This window comes from Stylophora pistillata, chromosome 5 (assembly GCF_964205215.1).
Source record: "Stylophora pistillata chromosome 5, jaStyPist1.2, whole genome shotgun sequence".
NCBI classification, from domain to species: Eukaryota; Metazoa; Cnidaria; class Anthozoa; order Scleractinia; family Pocilloporidae; genus Stylophora; species Stylophora pistillata.
The window spans coordinates 32,423,507-32,441,240 of record NC_142523.1 but is presented as its reverse complement, the minus strand read 5'-3'; the positions used below and the strand labels follow the sequence as shown (position 1 = coordinate 32,441,240).

General features: G+C 37.2%; 2 protein-coding genes and 2 pseudogenes across 2 annotated transcripts; all 4 read left to right on the top strand.

Moving 5' to 3' along the window:
- The first annotated feature begins 1,526 nt into the window (after window positions 1-1,526).
- Window positions 1,527-2,204, top strand: LOC111343549 (uncharacterized; annotated as a pseudogene).
- A 1,367-nt stretch (window positions 2,205-3,571) lies between these two features.
- Window positions 3,572-6,370, top strand: LOC148731502 (uncharacterized; annotated as a pseudogene).
- A 2,664-nt stretch (window positions 6,371-9,034) lies between these two features.
- On the top strand, window positions 9,035-10,396 carry LOC148731501 (uncharacterized). Its single transcript, XM_088761079.1, has 2 exons — window positions 9,035-9,087; window positions 9,318-10,396. The coding sequence occupies exon 2, from the start codon at window positions 9,401-9,403 to the stop codon at window positions 10,010-10,012; it is 612 nt and encodes a 203-aa protein (XP_088617205.1). The 5' UTR covers window positions 9,035-9,087; window positions 9,318-9,400; the 3' UTR covers window positions 10,013-10,396.
- A 1,474-nt stretch (window positions 10,397-11,870) lies between these two features.
- Window positions 11,871-16,002, top strand: LOC148731500 (uncharacterized). The gene is made up of 3 exons (XM_088761249.1): window positions 11,871-12,541; window positions 13,788-13,821; window positions 14,481-16,002. Exons 1-3 carry the CDS (start codon window positions 12,227-12,229, stop codon window positions 15,188-15,190), a joined length of 1,059 nt encoding a protein of 352 aa, XP_088617375.1. The 5' UTR covers window positions 11,871-12,226; the 3' UTR covers window positions 15,191-16,002.
- The last annotated feature ends 1,732 nt before the right edge of the window (window positions 16,003-17,734 follow it).

Below are 17,734 nucleotides of genomic sequence, written 5' to 3'. Positions count from 1 at the left end.
GTATCTCGCAACCTGAAGTGTCCTGAGAGAATTTTGCTAACTTGTTTCTTGGTACAGGAGTTTTGATTGGATTGCGCCACACAAGTGAGTAGTGTGTTTGTAATCAGTTGGTATTTTAGTATTATCATTTCGTTTTCCAGAATGAAATTGTCAGGAATCGCTTGCTGTTAGATCGCTCAGGAATTATGTATTATTTTTTGTAGATCGAACAAAAACCAATTTAACGGATTATACGATTCCGTGTCCAGTCAATTACTCGCGGGCCAACTTCCTCCAAGAAACAAATACCTCATCCATATTTGACGTATTCAAGTATGTACTACTGAGAGACGCCAATGAATTGAGTAAAGATTCCAATAAAGATCCAATAAAGACGACATGATCAAAAGAAGTTCGTTTTAACATCAGATTCAATATCCAAAAGCACACAAAAAGCTCTGCTGTAACGTTCTGTAATCAACCAATGAGCCTTCAAGAATTTCGTCCGCATGCGCATGAAGTATGAATATTAACTGGATGTATTTTTTAACTGCACTATAGATCGAGCTCCCAGAAATATCTGCTCTCCACCTTGGTGAGACAAACAAAAAATATTGGTAACTAGAGCACTAAAGTGAATTACTACATCGAATAGGTAGGTTTTGATGCACAGTGATAAATTTCAATTTTTTTATATTTTTCAAGTTCATAATTTCCACCCAAGATTTGGTCTATTGTTGCCATAGGTTTTCTTTTTCACTGAAAAGTTGTCAGCATTTTGTAAGTGTCGATCGTCATCAAAACACGACTTGACAAAAAATCGGAACATGTATACTACTACTAAGAATGGTTTGGAATTTCTCTGTGGTTGTTCAGCGTAGTATCATTTGACGAGGGTAAAAGAAAAGAAATGTTTTGAGTCTGACTCCTAATGTTCTGAGAAATCTCGATGGAAATGCCAGAAAAAAAATAAAAAAGAAAAACTCAATTAGGTTTAAGATCCCATACATAATCATGATGACATTTCAAAGTTTAAAACTTCTATATAGACTTTCTTATTCAAAGAGCATTTTAAGGAAAGTTCGGTGAGAATAATGTATAAAGCATAAATATTGCGATAAGAATTTTAATTTTTTAACTTACTTTTAATTTTAATTTTGATTTATAGATACGAGTTTTTAACTTGTACTTTTATATATTTGTGTTTTATTACTGATGTACTTTTTAATGTACAAAATTTTCGGTCTGAGATATTCAGTTGTAAAGCGCCATGAACATACAGATATGGTGTTATAGGAATTCCTATCATCATCATTATTATTAGTAGTAGTATTAGTATTATTATTATCCTCATTATCATTATCACTATCAAATTACATGTCAGTAAATACAATCCCTTCGTTCACCTCTATATCCTTTTATACGGCTCAGTGATTTATCATTGGCTCTTTCTTTGATGCTCATAACTAAATTTAGGAAAAGCAACTCTTATATTTGTTACAGGATCACTTTCGGCGATTAAGTCGTTTTTCATATTGTCCAACTTTATGATTGCAGAAAAAAACACTTCTCCGCCCCTGGTTCTGACCAGAATTCAGCAGTAACCTCGTGCCAGACTCTCCACAACCAATTTCCCACTACGTCCTCGGGTGTCTATTGGATTTATCCTGATGGCGGATCCCAGGCCAATGCTTTCAAGGCTTATTGTGATATGGATGGAGACTAATAAAGGAGGCTGGACACTGGCATGGAGCTATTCCTTTACTCACTACAGTCATTTCAGTGATGGTTCAAATGCGATCAATCCAGATGTTCCTGACTCTACAAATCCTCCATTAAATGAAACAGACTTCAACGCCATGAACTTCTCACTCTTGAAACAACTCGGTAGACAGGTCCTCATCAATAGCAACATAAACAACTGGCTGGTGTGTCGTTCCGAAAATGGCAGCTTGGTTGATTGGCAGAAAGGTGACGTTAACTGTACGATCATCAAATACGTGGCTGACCCTAGCAAATTATCTCTTGCACCTTCCAGATTTTTAGCAAAAACCAACTATGGACCAATGTTCTACTTGAGTGGGCGCTGGAACAGCACCTCTTATTATTTTAATAGTTACACGGGAAAAAATTGGCCTACCCACGATCCTCTTGGAAGAAAATAGGCCACCCGAAAGGAAAATGTTGTTGATCCACATGGTAACATAGTTATTCCAGTCAAGTAGCAAAGAGACACTGCAATAAAGTTAAAAGCTCTAACGCACATATCTTTAATGCAAGAAGATTAACTTCTTCGCACTAAATTACGTAACAAAAAATGCAATGACGAAGACTTATAAACTTATTACCTAGAAGCTTTTAGGGTATTATGCGGTTAAAAGTCTAAACTCCTACACCTTATTCACGCTGGGAAAGGGACGCTGCCAGAAGGGAGAACTCTGGATTAGATGGTGAACGCTGAAGATTTAAGCTCCATCCATTCACCCACACTCGTGCTATGAGCACAAACAAAGAGCTAGCTATTCGTATATCTTGTAAGAAATGCAGATTATCTTTCAGAATTTTTATTTTTCAGTCAAATTTTAAATAATTCACATCACTTAGCGAAACTTTGACTTAATGAGGTATTAGTCATTATGTCAGAGACTCCTGAATTTTTTCAGGCCTGATTTTCATTGTTGCTTAAATAGTGCTTTACTGCGAGGATCGTGCACTTATACGCTTCATAACCGCAGTTCAGATATATGTATTTCATATATTCGTTGTGTTTGATTTATCATCTTACGGGTTTATGTCGAACTAATTTGATGGCCTGCTCCCAGTTGGCTTGTTAGCTCAATTGATAGAGTGCTGCACTAGTATCGCAGAGGTCAGTGGTTCGAATACCGTACAGGCCTGAATTTTTCAGGCCTAATTTTCACTATTGTTTAAATAGTACTTTGCTGCGAGGATCGTGCACATGTACGTTTCATAACCGCAGTTCAGATATATGTATTTTATATATTCGTTGTGTTAGAGACTCCGTATATCTCTAATTTTTTGCACAATTGTCTATTTTTTTGCTTTTTTTATTGTCGAGCTCTCGATGTTTCAAAATATTATTGTTTTTATCCGCCACGAAATACTCATGAAAAGCACTGAACTAGATGTTTACATTCAGCCAGAGACATTTTCAGTTGATAATCGAAAGCAATCTGGGATTGCTTTTGTTTTGCATTATTTTTTACGCTTTGTGATTAGCTTACAAAACTCCCGCCATCCTCGCAACCAATTTGACGCCAAATGAAACGAATCGTCATCTGGCTATATGCATTTTCCCGCGCTTTTTACTGTATGCCTATTCTTTTTGAGTTATCATTGGGTAATGATGATGCTAACCTTAGTTCTTGTTAGCCAGTATGATTTCTCTTTGTGATTACTTTTGATATTCGACTCCTTCCATACTTGATTTAATTGAGTACTGCTCAATAGGGTTTGGTTTTTAGGGCTTGGGTCTCAAAATGGGTATGTCATTTGTTCATTTAGCGTTTTAAACAGGTGAATTGCGGCATCATGAGTCTTAAACGGCTTATTTTTCATCCTAAAACGACCAATGAATCACTCAAGAAAACATATAAAACAAAAGGTAAGTGAACCTCCTTCAACTGATTGTTAATAGTACAAAACCTGGATCAATTTTTGCATCCATTCAGTAATTGATGCCTTATAGCGTCAAACCCATAGCGGTGTCTACCTGTGATAACACAGTTTGTTCTATATTTGCATTGAGAGCGGAAGAGTGGAGGATTGGGAAACAGGCTGTACTTAGTAGAACTAACAAATTAACTCAGCACATGAGTTTCAATAAGATATACGGCGTGGCTCGAAAGGATACATACAGTTCTAAGACACTTAAATTTCTCCCCTACTTTATTTTGCAACACAGTTTCCCTTTTTTGGTCTTACACCGGAAATACTAATAAAAATCTACGAAGCTTATATTTTAGGTTAGAAACTCAGTGTTTGCGATCACTCATGTTGCATTACTTTGTGAATCGTAATTGATGCATTTCAGGATCCCTCTAAAAGCACTTTGAGCTTTTCGGTATTTGTGTCTGAACGTGGCCAAATTCATCTTGGCTCGTAATAAAACAATTACAGTTCTTTTCTTTTATTTTTCCTTGTTTTGCTATTTATGATTGTTTTTTTCGACTCATGCCCTAAAAAAAATGCATATCAAAAGTTTAACTATTTAACAATTTTGTAAGGTTTTGCTTCATGTATTCCGAACCTCTGAACATTATTTTTTTCAAACAAATCGTTCACCCATACTTTATCCCTAAATAATGGACAAATACTATATTAAGAAATTTAGCAGAGCATAAAATTCTGCTTAGCAATGTTTCTCTCGAAAGCATTGCGTATATTTTTTTTTGACAAACAAAACTCGATAAAATTGTTAGGAATATAGCCTCTGGCTCGGGCAATATGAACAACCATGCCCCACTTAAAGTAACTAAACTTTGATTACTATTACTATTACTATCTGCTTCCAATGTTGATTTTATCGTAGAGCTGATGGCTCTCAAATTCGTGAGTGATTTCTCATCAAAAGTCTTTTAATAGAACAATACTCAAACAACGCTCTCTGAGTTTTTCTACATAAGGCATCATGTCTCATATTATTTCCATTTTTGCAGATCTTCCCACCATGGAAGGTATTTGCTCTCATATGCGCTTTCTCGTTGACACCAAAGACACCCGCAGAAGATGAACTGGGCACTTTCTTTCGCATAGAAGAAAACACTTTTCTTGTTGATGAAAATGTTCCTTAAAGTAAATGGGCCGACTCTACATTGACCGGTGCTCGATTGTGTGAAAGAGAAGTTGCTTGTAAAGGTGCAAATTTCTTGGCGCATGAAGGCACCTGTTTTTTTCTTGGCGAAGGACGACAAGGAAGAAAGGTCGATAGATTTTGTAAAACGAGATGGCTCTTTCTATGTAGAAAAGGTATTCCAGGAATTTCTTTCTTTATTCAGCGCGATCACAAAGAAATGGAAGAAACTTTGAGAGTAAGATATATTAAGCAGTGTTATGCCTTTTTTGTTTTTCAATTTCTTCCTTCTTTCACCTGGTTGCGTTGCAAGTTAGGTTTCATATCCTTTTCTTGAAACCTTGACTTATGTCGGAAATGCCAAATAGCCGGAAACATAAATAACTAAAAGATGAACAAATAAAAGATGGTTGTCGGTACGTTCTATCGTATCCGTTTTTTAAGTATGTTTGGTTTTCATTAATTCTCATTAATTAACTCTTGGTCAGGTCTAGGAGTCATTAAAAGTTAATAGTTCTGTAGGCATGCATGGGTATGGCACGAGGTATGGATATTAATTAAGATGTATTACTGAACTCTAATACAGGTCGACCTTCCAGAAATAACCGGTCCCCACCCAGGTGAGAGCTGCAACTTATTGTTCTGCTGGTAACTAGAGCACTAATATAAATTGCTATATTTAATCGGATAAGTCTTGATCCACTGCAAGAGAGTATCAGTTGATATTGTCTTATCTACCATCATATAAAAGGTAAGCCTTTTCAAGTTTTATAGTTTCCAGGTTCATGATTTCCACCGCTTTTGGTATCCACTATTTTCCAATCCTCCCCCATAATTCCTCATAACGTTGTTGGTCTATTGAATCATGTTTATTTTTACAGAAAAAAACACGTCTCTGCCCCCTGGTTCTAACCAGAATTCAGCAGTAACCTCGTGTCAGACTCTCCATGATCAATCAGTCACAACGTCCTCGGGTGTTCTTTGGATCAATCCCGATGGTGGATCTCAGGCCAATGCATTCAGGGCTTACTGAGATGGATATTGATGGAGGAGGCTGGACACTAGTGTGGTGCTATTCCTTTACCAACTACAGTCATTTCAATGATGATTCAAATACGATCACTCCGAGACCAAATTGGTTGGTTGAGGCTGAAGTCAGTGTTCCTGTCTTTGCAACACCTCCATTAAATGAAACAGACTACAACGCCATGAACTTCTGTCTCTGGAAACAACTCGGCAGACAGGTCCTTATCAAGAGCGACATAAACAACTGGCTGGTGTGTCATCCGGGACTTTGCAGCTTCGGTTGATTGGCAGGAGGGTGACATCAACTGTACGATCATCAATTACGTGGCTGAACGTAGCGAATCATCCTCGTCGCCCTCCAAGTTTTCAACAAAATCCACTCATGGACCGATGTACTATTCGAGTAGGTACTGGGACAGCACCTATTATTATTTTGATGATTATACGGGCAAAAATTGGCCTGTCCATGATCCTCTTGGAAGAAATAGGGCCAACCAAAAGATAAAAAATGTTGCTGATCCACATGGTAACATTTTCATTCGAGCCAAGTAGCAAAGACAGACAGCAATAAACTAATAAGCTCTTACACACATATCTTCAATTCAATAAGTGATTTTAGGTTTAAACTTCTTCCCATGAAATACTTAGCAAACAATGACGAAAACTAATGAACTTATAAGCTAGAGGCTCATAAGGTAGTGTTGTGATAAAACTATAAATTCTTAAACCTTATTCGCCATGGAAATGTGTCGCTACCAGAAGGGAAGGTGTTGGATCAGCTTGTGGAAGCTGAAGGTTCAAGCTCTGTCCACACTTATGAGATGAGTACAAGCAAAGGGTTAGCTACTGTCATCGTGCAAAGAAGGTGGATTACCTTTCAGAATCTTTATTTTCCACTCGAATTTTAGATAATTAAAATTACTTCGCCAAACTTTGACTTTATGAGGTTTAGTCTGTTTATTGGAGACTTGGTTTATCTGTTTTTCTTTACTCGTTTTTGTACGTTTCCTTGTTTTCTTTTTCTTTTTCTTTTTTTTTCCTATTATAAATATTTAAGCTCTCGATGTTTAAAACATCACTGATTTTACCGCTAATGTTTACTTACTTATGACAACAGACTGAACTTGATTGTTGTACTCAGCTAGAGACTTTTTCTGTTGATCGTCAAAAGCAATCTGGGATTGCTTTGGCTCTGCATTACTTTTTACGCTCTGTGATTGGTTAATAAAACTCGTATAACCAATCTGACGCAAAATGAAATCAATCGTCATCTAGCCACATGCGTTTTCCCGCACCTTTCACAACGTGCCTATTTTCACTGAGTTCTCATTGGCTGATGATTATGCCGACCTTAGTTCTGATTGGTCCTTGTGATTACTTTTAATATTTGACACCTTCTATATTTGACCTGATCGAGTTTGTACTGCTCAATAAGATTGGTTTTCATGGCTTGGGTCAGTCTTAAAGAGGATATGTCATTTCTTCATTTAGCGTATTAAACAGGTGATTGCGGTATCATGAGTCTCATTTTCGGCTTATTTTGCTTCCAAAACGACCAATGAATCACTCAAAAAAAAATTTAACTAAATAAAACAAAAGGTAAGTGAGCCTCATTAAACTAACTGTTACTAAAATGGATTTAAAGAAATCTGGATCAATTATTTCATAAATTATTGACAGGTTTTTCTATAGTTGCTTTGGAAGCGGAAGCGTAAAGGATAAAGGAACAGGCAGTACGTAAAATAACGAACAAGATGACTCATTAAAGGAGTTTCAATATGGGAGACGATGTGGCTGAAAAGGATGAATTCAGTTCCAAGACACTTGAATTTCTACCCTTTATATTTTGCAAAACAGCGTGCCTTTTTGGCCTTTTTGGAAATACCAGTTAAAAAAATAATCGATCGTGTATTTCAGGTTAAAGCCACAGTTTACTATCACTCATACTGCAAAACTTTTGTAAATCCTAATTGATGTATGTCAGGACCTCTCTAAAAGCACTTCGATTTTTTTTTATATTTGTGTCGGTCTGGCTGCAATATCATTTCAATTATTTATCTTATTTATTTATTTATTTTTTTTGCGTTTTATGATTGTTGTTTTTTTTTTTGCTCATTTCATAAAAAGTGCAGATGAAAACCGAACTATTTAACATTTTTGCAAGGTTTTAAATCATGCGTTCTAAACCTCTAAGCAATTTAGCATCTTATTTTCATGCAAATTGCACACCCATTCTTTATCCCTGAATAGAAGACAAATGCTGTACAAATAAATCAAGCAGAGCATAAATTCTGCTTAGTAATGTTTCTACTCGAAGGCATTACGCATGTTTTTGTTTGACAAACAAAACTCAATAAAATCATTAAGAGTAAAGATTTGCTTCCAATGTTACTTTCAACGTCGATCTGATGGATCTCAAATTTGTGAGTGATTTCCCCTCGAAAGTCTTGTAATACGACGATACCCCAGTAACACTCTTTGACTTTAAAATTTGTCTTCGTATGATTTCATGAATATTAGTTTTCCTTTTTTGCAGATATTGCCTTGGGAAGTATTTGCTCTCATATGCGTTTTCTTGTTAACACCAAGGACATCCGCAGAAGATGAACGGGGCACTTTCTTTCGCATAGAAGAAAACGCTTCGCTCGATGATGAAAATATTCTTCAAAGTGAAAAGGCCGCCTCTGTTTTGACCTGTGCTCAAATGTGTGGAAGAGAAGTTACTTGTAAAGGTGCAAATTTCTTGGCGAATGAAGGCACCTGTTTTTTTCTTGGCGAAGGACGACAAGCAAGAAAGGTCGATAAATTTGTAAAACGAGATGGCTCTTTCTATGCAGAAAAGGTATTTCGGGAGTTTCTTTCCGTTTATTCAGCGCGATTACAAAGCAATGGAACAAACTTTGAGAGCAAGATATATTAAGCAGTGTTATGCCTTTTTTTGTTTTTTAATTTGTTCCTTCTTTCACCTGGTTGTGTTTCAAGTTAGGTTTCATAATTCTTTTCTTAAAGATTGACCTATGTCGGAAATGCCATATAGCCGGAAACATGAACAATAAAAGATGGTTTTCGGTATGTTCTATCGTATCCGTTTTTTAAATATGTTTGTTTTATATTCTCATTAATTAACTCTTGGTCAGGTCTTGGAGTGTAAGAGTTAAAATTTCCCTATATATGCATGGGTATGGCATTAAGTATGGATATTTATATAACTAATATGTATTACTTAACTCTAATACAGGTCGACCTAGAAATAACCGGTCCTCACCCAGGTGAGAGCTGCAAATTATTGTTTCTACTGGTGACTAGATCACCAGTCTTGATCCGCTATAAGACAAAATCAGTTGATATTCTCTTATTCGCCGTGATATACTTAAGCCTTTTCAAGTTTTTACTTTCCAGGTTCATGATTTCCACCGCTTCTGGTGTCCACTATTTTCTAACCTCCTTCCATAATTCCTCACAACGTTGTGGGTCAAGTTAATCATGTTTATTATTACAGGACAAAACGCTTCTCCGCCCCCTGGTTCTAACCAGCATTCAGCCGTAACTTCGTGCCAAACTCTCCTCAAACAACATCCCACTATGTGCTCAGGTGTTTATTGGATCGATCCCGATGGTGGATCCCAAGCCAATGCTTTCAAGGCTTACTGTGACATGGATACTTATGGCGGAGGCTGGACACTAGTATGGAGCTATTCCTTTACTAACTACAATCATTTTAATGATAGTTCAAATGCGATCACTCCAAGACCAAATTGGCCAGTAAGGTCCAGGTTGGACGTTCCTGTCTCCTCAACTCCTCCTTTGAATGAGACAGACCTCAACGCCATAAACTTCTCACTCTGGAAAAAACTCGGCACACAGGTCCTCATCAAGAGCAAAATAAACAACTGGTTGGTGTGTTATTCGGGAACTGGCAGCTTGGTTGATTGGCAGGAAGGCGACATCAACTGTACGATCATTAAATACGTTGCTGACCTTAGTGGATCATCTTCGGCGCCTTCCAAGTTTTTAGCTAAAGCCAACTATGGACCAATGTTCTATTCGAGTGGGCGTTGGAACAGCACCTATTATTATTTTGATGGTTACACGAGAAATGATTGGCCGACCCATGATCCTCTTGGAAGATGTGGGCCTAACCAAATGAAAAATGTTGTTGATCCACATGGTAACATTTTCATTCGAGCCGAGTAGCAAAGACAGATAGTGAGAAACTCTCACACTTATATCTTCCAGAGGTGATTCACGTTTCCGCTCAGAATAATTAAATTACCCGGAAAACAAAGGAGATTTGATGAAAGTAAAACTTAGAGACTCTTGTTCTAATAGTGATCTGAATTCTTCCACCTTATATACAGTAGAAAAATGTTGGTACCAGAAAGGAGAATATCAGATTCAGCTGTGTCGGAAACTATAGACAGTAATTTCGTTGTTCTTGCGTTTCACCATAACATACCGGAAACTTGTGATTATGATCTTTGTTGTGTTAAATGATTGTCTTGTATGCTCAGCTCCGCGATTGTTAACCTGCTGATGTGATTGCTAAGAATGTTGTTCTAATTTATTAAAAAGGTTATTTAAAAGGAAACGCGTGTTAGTGCGTTTTATTTTCGACAGCTGAAGGTTCAAGCATGTTCCGCATCCACATTTAAGAGATGAACACAAACAAAGTACTGGCTACATTCATCATGTTAAGACTCTATATAATCTCTCAGAATCTTGTTTTCCAATCGAATTTTTGATAATTGAAATCACCTAGCGAGATTTTGATTTAATGAGGTTTTTATTCACTATGTCTACGATTTTTTACATCTTTTCCTTTTTGAAATTATTTTTCCATGTTTGTTTGTTTGTTTCTTTTTTTGTTGGAACAGTGTTAAACTCTCGATGTTTCAAAAATGACTGTTTGTACCGCTAATGTTTACAATACTCAAGCGAACCACTAAACTAGATACTGATAGCTGTGCTCAGCTAGCTAGAGCAATTTTCAATCGTTTGTGGAAATCAATCAATCAATCTTGAACTAATTTCAGAGGTTTTTTCTCTACTTTTAATTCACGCTCTCTGATTGGTGTTCAAAACTCTCGATATCCTCTCAAAAGATTTGACGCAAAACAAAACCAATCTTCATCTGGCCACAAGCGTTTTCCCGCGCCTTTCGCAGCGTCTACTTTTCACTTTAAGTTCTTATTGGCCAATGATGATGTAACCTTTGTTCTGGTTGGCTGTTACGATTCCTCATTGTGATTATTTTTGGTGCATTCGATACTCAACTAATACCTCATCCATATTTGACGTAATCAAGTATGTACTGCTCAATAGGGTTTGGGTCTCAGCCTCTCAGGTCTTTTTATTACGTACCCCTTTTAAAAAGAAGTGGGTAATTTCTTTACTCGTTGTATTAAACGGGACGAGTGACGGTATCGGAAGTCTTGAACCAGCTTACGGTACAGCTTACAGAAAACCAAATGTATAGACTAAGTGAACTTTAGTCAACTGACCATAGCTGGATAAAGCGACTTAAAGGAATCGAAGGTTAAGAAAATGCAAGGAAACATCTTTGTTCGAGTTTGAAAAAAAAAATAATTAAAACGTGTATTACTCTAATTTTTATGTGATAAATACAACAGATAAAAGAAAACATCAGCTTGAAAGGGCTGTTAATGACTAACAGATTAAATTTTGCGTATTTAAAAGTATCATCGATAAAAAATAATTAATATAGAGTTAAATATTCAAATATATCTACCTCTGTTCTATTATATATATGTTCATGAGGTCTGATAGTGACTTTGTTTCAGGACAGACGTTGAGCTTTTCTTTTTTGCTGTTTGCACTCAGAAAAGCAATTATTCCATGCCAGATATTTAATAGAATAGAAAGCCATTGAGTTTTTATTCTCAATTTCTATTATGTGTCCCCATTTTAGCCACACATTTCAATTTTAATGGTCTCTTCATTGTCGGATCAAAGAAAATATTGCAGCCTTTCCGGTGTTTCTATAATCTGTTTATGTAGACGTTATGATAATCGCATCATAAACCTGCAGGAATTGTGTTTTTCATTGAGATGTCAAAATAGATTTGTGGAGTAATTGGAAACTTATTGTTAAGAAAACAAAATGTCAAAGCTGTTTTGCTCTACTCAGGTAGAAAACTAGACCTTTAGACAAAGATCACGGAATCAGCAAATTTACAATTAACACTAGCGGTGCCGATTTCTTCGAAAGGTTTCTGTTTGTTGCGCAGTGTTTCAGTTGCCTTTAGAAGAAAAACCGGCCGTAAGTCAAACTTTTCTCCCCCTCTTTCTTGTTTGACTCTTTCACCTATTGGCAGGCAATCTATATAAATGTATTTATATCCTATACCTTTCAGTAATTATGAATTTGTCTAAAGATTCTCTCCACAGATGTTGCTGCAAGTCGAGTACCTATTTGCATTCGTCTTGTCCTTTGCGGCAAAGACAACTGAAGGAGCCGAAAATGCCGTTTTCTTTCGAATTAAAGAAAATACCTTTTTAAGTTACGAGGAAGAAAGCCTTCTTTGGTCTGGAAAAACTGACTCTTTGCTTTCGTGTTCTGTTTTGTGTGGGAGGCGAACTTCTTGCAGAAGTGCAAACTTTCTTGAAGACCGAGGACGTTGTCATCTTCTTCGCAGCGAAATGCTGACAAGTTCAGCGGCTGGGCAGCTTTTACAGCGACTTAGTTCTTTCTATTTAACAAAGGTATTTGGCATTGATGATATGTCGTGATTTTCAGATGATAACTCAAGACATGATAACTTTAGCACTACATCCAACAAGTTCAACTCTCCCTCCTTCCAACCAGAGGAAGCGGATTTTTATCACAGCGATAATGATTACGTTTACCATCTTTCCATGAAATTCAAATTCCACAAATGTAATTCCATTTCAAAAAAAAAAAAAAAAAACCAACAGGACAAGGGCCTTTTATTTACTGTGCACTGTTCGTTCAAAGAAAGAGAAAGTATTAAAGGGCATGAGGATTTATCTATAAAAAAGCGACATAATACTGATATATTGAGATAAACCTAAAAAATAGATAAATGGGTTTTATCACTGCTGAGTTGATAACGTAAATTGGCCATCGCAAAGAGAATACGCGTGTTATTTACAATGCACTGTGAGTCCAAAGAAAGAGAAAGTATTAAAAGGCACGAGAAAATATCTATAAAAAGCGACGTAACTGAGATAAGCCTTAAAAGATAGATATACGGGTTTTATCACTACTGGGTCGACTAGGTTGATAATGTAAATTGGCCGCCGTAAAGGGAATAGGCGTGTTATTTACAATGCACTGTAAGTCCAAAGAAAGAGAAAGTATTAAAAGGCACGAGCAAATATCTATAAAAAGCGACGTAAATTAATTGGGATAAGCCTTAAAAATAGATATATGGGTTTTATCACTACTGGGTTGACTGGGTTGATAATGTAAATTGGCCGCCGTAAAGAGAATAGGCGTGTTATTTACAATGCACTGTAAGTCCAAAAAAAGAGAAAGTATCAAAAGGCACGAGCAAATATCTACAAAAAGCGACGTAAATTAACTGGGATGAGCCTTTAAAAATAGATATACGGGTTTTATCACCACTGAGTTCATATTGTAAATTGGCCACCGTTAAAGGGTTCCAGTATAGCTGATATTCCAAGCGTTGGTCCTTCGTCAGCTTGACAAACCCGACTCATTATCGACTCAGTCAATTAGACCAAATTGTCTTGTAATACCCCCACAGAGGCAGCACCACTGTTTCTTTAGAAACTTGGTCCTTTTACTTAACCAGTGGCGACAGCATGACCTAAAGAAGTTCATTTTACATCAAATTCGTTCCAAAAACACATAAAATGTTCGGTTGGAAGCGAAAGGTCATAGCGTACAAGTGCACAGTGTACCAATGGGCATTTTATGATTAGTTTGGATACTAATTGAGTTTCATTGCTAACGCCAATACAGGTTGACCTCCCAGGAATAACCGTCTCGTCCCGAGGTGAGAGTCGCAAAATAGTGTTTAAATTGGTAACTAGAGCAATGATGTAAACTGCGTCAATTAAATAAGATCTAAGTAAGTTTTAATACATCTTGAAAGTTTAGACTTGTATTTTTTTTCCAAGTTCACTTTTGCATTCCGACTGTTTAATGCGATCAGTCCACTAACAAACCGTTATCCTTCTTGGCTCATTATTGCCTCGTTTATGTTTTTCTTTATAACAAAAAGTTGAAAATAGTTTCTTAAGATTCATACGTCACAAAAACACGACGCAGTCATGCAGATTGTTGAACAAGTCAAGGAATTAAGAAAAAGGTAATGACTTTGGAAAAGAGAACGATCAACCATAAATAATTTTTGTTATTAAACCTTCAATGCTCTACTACTTTTTGAATTTTTTCTAATTTTCATTTGTTTTAGCCTCTCCCGCCACTTTGATATATAGCCTGCTGTTAACAAAATGGCGACTGATCTCTTGCCACATTGTTTGGGGAAGGGGAAACTTGCAAGTAGCCTATTGAAATTACAAGATTTCTTTCTATTATGTTGAGAGGAGGTTTGTCCATCACCCACTTAGGCGAGGCATACCAAGTACCTTTGACACCCGTTGCAGTTTTGGTCATTAAACATTCTGTTATTCCTTTTTTTTCTCCCAAAAGTCCGTGACCCTATAGGTCAAACAATTCATTCGCACTCTGATTCAACCCAGCATGCAGTGGGACAATCGTGCCAAACCATCCTCAACAAACATCCTACTTCGACCTCTGGTGTTTATTGGATTGATCCTAGCGGTGGATTTCAGGCCAAAACTTTCAAGGCTTACTGTGATATGGATACTGATGGAGGAGGCTGGACGCTAGTATGGAGCTATTCCTTCACTAACTACAGTCATTTTGACGATGATTCAAATGCGATCACTCCAAGACCAAATTGGTCGATGAATTCCAAAGTTGATGTTCCCATATCGACTACTCCTCCATTAAATGAAACAGACTACAACGCCATGAACTTTTTACTATGGAAACAACTCGGCAGACAGGTCCTCATCAAGAGCAACATAAACAACTGGTTGGTGTGTCATCCAGGAACTGGCAGCCTGGTTGATTGGCAGAAAGGTAATGTCAACTGTACAATCATCAAATACGTGGCTGACCTCAGTGGATCATCTTCGGCGCCTTCCGAGTTTTTTCCAAAAACCAAACATGGACCGTTGTTCTGTACTAATGGGCCCTGGAACAGCACCTATTATTATTTTGATGGTTTCAAGGGAAAAAAATGGCCTACTCATGATCCTCTCGGAAAAAATAAGCCTAACCAAGTGACAAATGTTGTTAATCCACATGGTAACATTTTCATTCGAGGCGAGTAGCAAAGATAGACAGTAACAAACTCTAACGCACATAACTTCCAGAGGTGATCACCTTCTCTGTACAGTATCAAGACAATATTCAGTAAATGAATCGATGAAATGATCAGCTCTATTATCTTCACCTAACTCTAAATTCTTATGACCAATGTGTGGTTGAAAAGTGTTGTAGTCAGAAGACTACTGCATTAGATCTTGAGGCTAAATTTTTAAGCATGTTTCACTCACGCATAATAGATGAGCAGAGTGAAAGTGTTGGCTACACCTTTCATGTGACATCAGCTGATTATCTATCTTAACTCTCGTTTTAGAAAATTTAAGATTTTAATTGAGTGTTGAACATAATGTGGGATTACTTTGTTTGTTTGGGAATGATTCCCCACATTGTGAGCCCTGAAGAGAAATTGAAAAAGACTCGTTTGACCATTGCTTCATTTCTTCTCGAATAATTTTTGACGCGTGCAAGTGAAGATTTTTTTTGTTCCCCTATGCAAATGTTTTCCTGCTCAATGACGAAGAAAAAATAGGCAGTTACGAGTGGAAATGGCTACTGCTGCCGCATGCCACATATTTATGAGTCAGGCTTGTTCCACAAGGAAAAAATGATTCAAGAATGTAATGACTAATTGACACTCACCCACCAACGGTAACAAATGATCTTATTTAACATTAATAATTAGTAATAGTAATAATGATAACAATAGTAATAACAATGACAACTTATAGGGGCTAGCTCAAGAACCTCACTGTTCCCCTATCGGTCTATTCTCTAGACTCCAATAATGATTAAACTAGGCTTCCTTTAATTTTAAATTTGATTTTCCCTGTTATTTATAAATTATTTTCTTATTTCATTGCAATTCCATTTTTTTTTTTAGACTTTTGTTTCATTCAACAAGGCATTCCGCGTGGTGGGTTATTCCGCCATTCCACCGTTCCATAGGGTCAAGGTATCGTATTTCGGACCTAACTCGCTTTGCAAATTTAGCGGCTCTTTTAAGCATTTGTCGCCGATTAAAATGGTAAAGTGTTCCCTTTTTCTTCAAATTTTCTACATTGTGCAGATCAAACCTATTTAGATATTTCCGAGAGGAAAAGTTTTTTTTTTTTTAATTTTATGCCGGAGACGCCTCGATGAAATTATTTTGAGATGTTTATCATCTCAGTTTGTGTTGTCACGGCAAGAACCGAAAAAATGATACTCCCGGACTTACTGAGCATAATTCGCTGATTCGAACGGTAAAATACTCTTGCTTACGAAACGAAATTTTCCCTTTAAGTTTGCTCGATGCGCCGATCACACCTTTTAAGACATTTCTGCGAGGTAAAGCTTTGTTTTTTTCAAACGCCATCCTGAAATAATTTTGAGATGTTTGTCTTTTTGTAAAGTACCCGAAGAAAACAATACGTAACATCGGGAAACCATATGATCACGTACTAATTCCGAGTAACACTCGAAGCGATCCGGAGAAATCGTCAGCAAGCATCGAGGTAAAGCTTTGTTTTTTTCAAACGTCATCCTGAAATAATTTTGAGATGTTTGTCTTTTTGTAAAGTAGTCCGAAACAAACAATACGCAACATCGGGAAACCGTATGATCACCTACTAATTCCGAGTAATATTCGAAGCGATCTGGAGAAATCGTCAGCAGGCGTCGAACGACCGAAGATGTCCCGAGACAGACAAAAGCCGAGAGCAAGGAATATCGGGTAAAACTCGGAAAACTTGGCTGTGGGCGAAGAGGCTCTTCGTATTCTATTGTTACACTCAGTCTACAGGACAACGTTATGGCTCCGCCCCCATAGGAGGCAGTAGTCATAAAAAAAATTATCAATATTTGACACATGGTGAAAATCAAGTTATTTTTACCAAACGGAGAAACACTAACAAATAAGCTCGCAAATCAGCGAACAGGAACAGTCACGGTTACTTTGATGATTACGGAAGGCGTACCTGGCGGATCCAGGAATTTTTGATTGGAGGGGGGTCCAAACTTTGGTTCAGAAAGGACTGTTAGACTCTGAGACAAATTACTTCTCCCCCACACCACCTCCCACCAGTCGCGGTTGCACGTTATAATTTCTTGGCCGCTTACCGTTTATTTGGATTCATCAAAAAAAACCAGCCAGTTAAAAGTGATATACGATCCTGTCTCAAAGTTGTAGGCGTCAGGTTTGATAGGGGGGGTCCGGACCCCCTGACCCTCCCCCTGGATCCGCCACTGTGGCGTTCAGGGCATACTCATAACCCATGTGAACAAAACGATTGCAATCGATTGAACGGTGTCGCTGAGTCTCATGGGAACATTTTCATTCGTTAAGCTGTTGCTTTCGTTTCGTTTCGTTTTGTATTTTTTCTTCATTATTAACATCAGGCCCGAGTGTGTACAAAAAACAAGTCTGGATTATTTTGCATGGCATCCGCGGGTGATTAGAAATGATTTAATAGGATTGAATTTGTTTCATTTACTGAGTGAGCGTTACCATGGGACCATCAAGAACAAAGACTGAAAAGTGAAATAAAGATCGTTTGTTTACGAAGTTATTC

Excerpts from the sequence above, each read along its gene's own strand:
- LOC148731501 (XM_088761079.1), top strand. The coding sequence starts at position 9,401 with ATGTGCTCAGGTGTTTATTGGATCGATCCCGATGGTGGATCCCAAGCC.
- LOC148731500 (XM_088761249.1), top strand. The coding sequence starts at position 12,227 with ATGTTGCTGCAAGTCGAGTACCTATTTGCATTCGTCTTGTCCTTTGCG. Across the intron at positions 12,542-13,787 it reads GTTCTTTCTATTTAACAAAG|GTTGACCTCCCAGGAATAAC; the intron begins GTATTTGGCATT and ends ACGCCAATACAG. Across the intron at positions 13,822-14,480 it reads AATAACCGTCTCGTCCCGAG|TCCGTGACCCTATAGGTCAA; the intron begins GTGAGAGTCGCA and ends TTCTCCCAAAAG.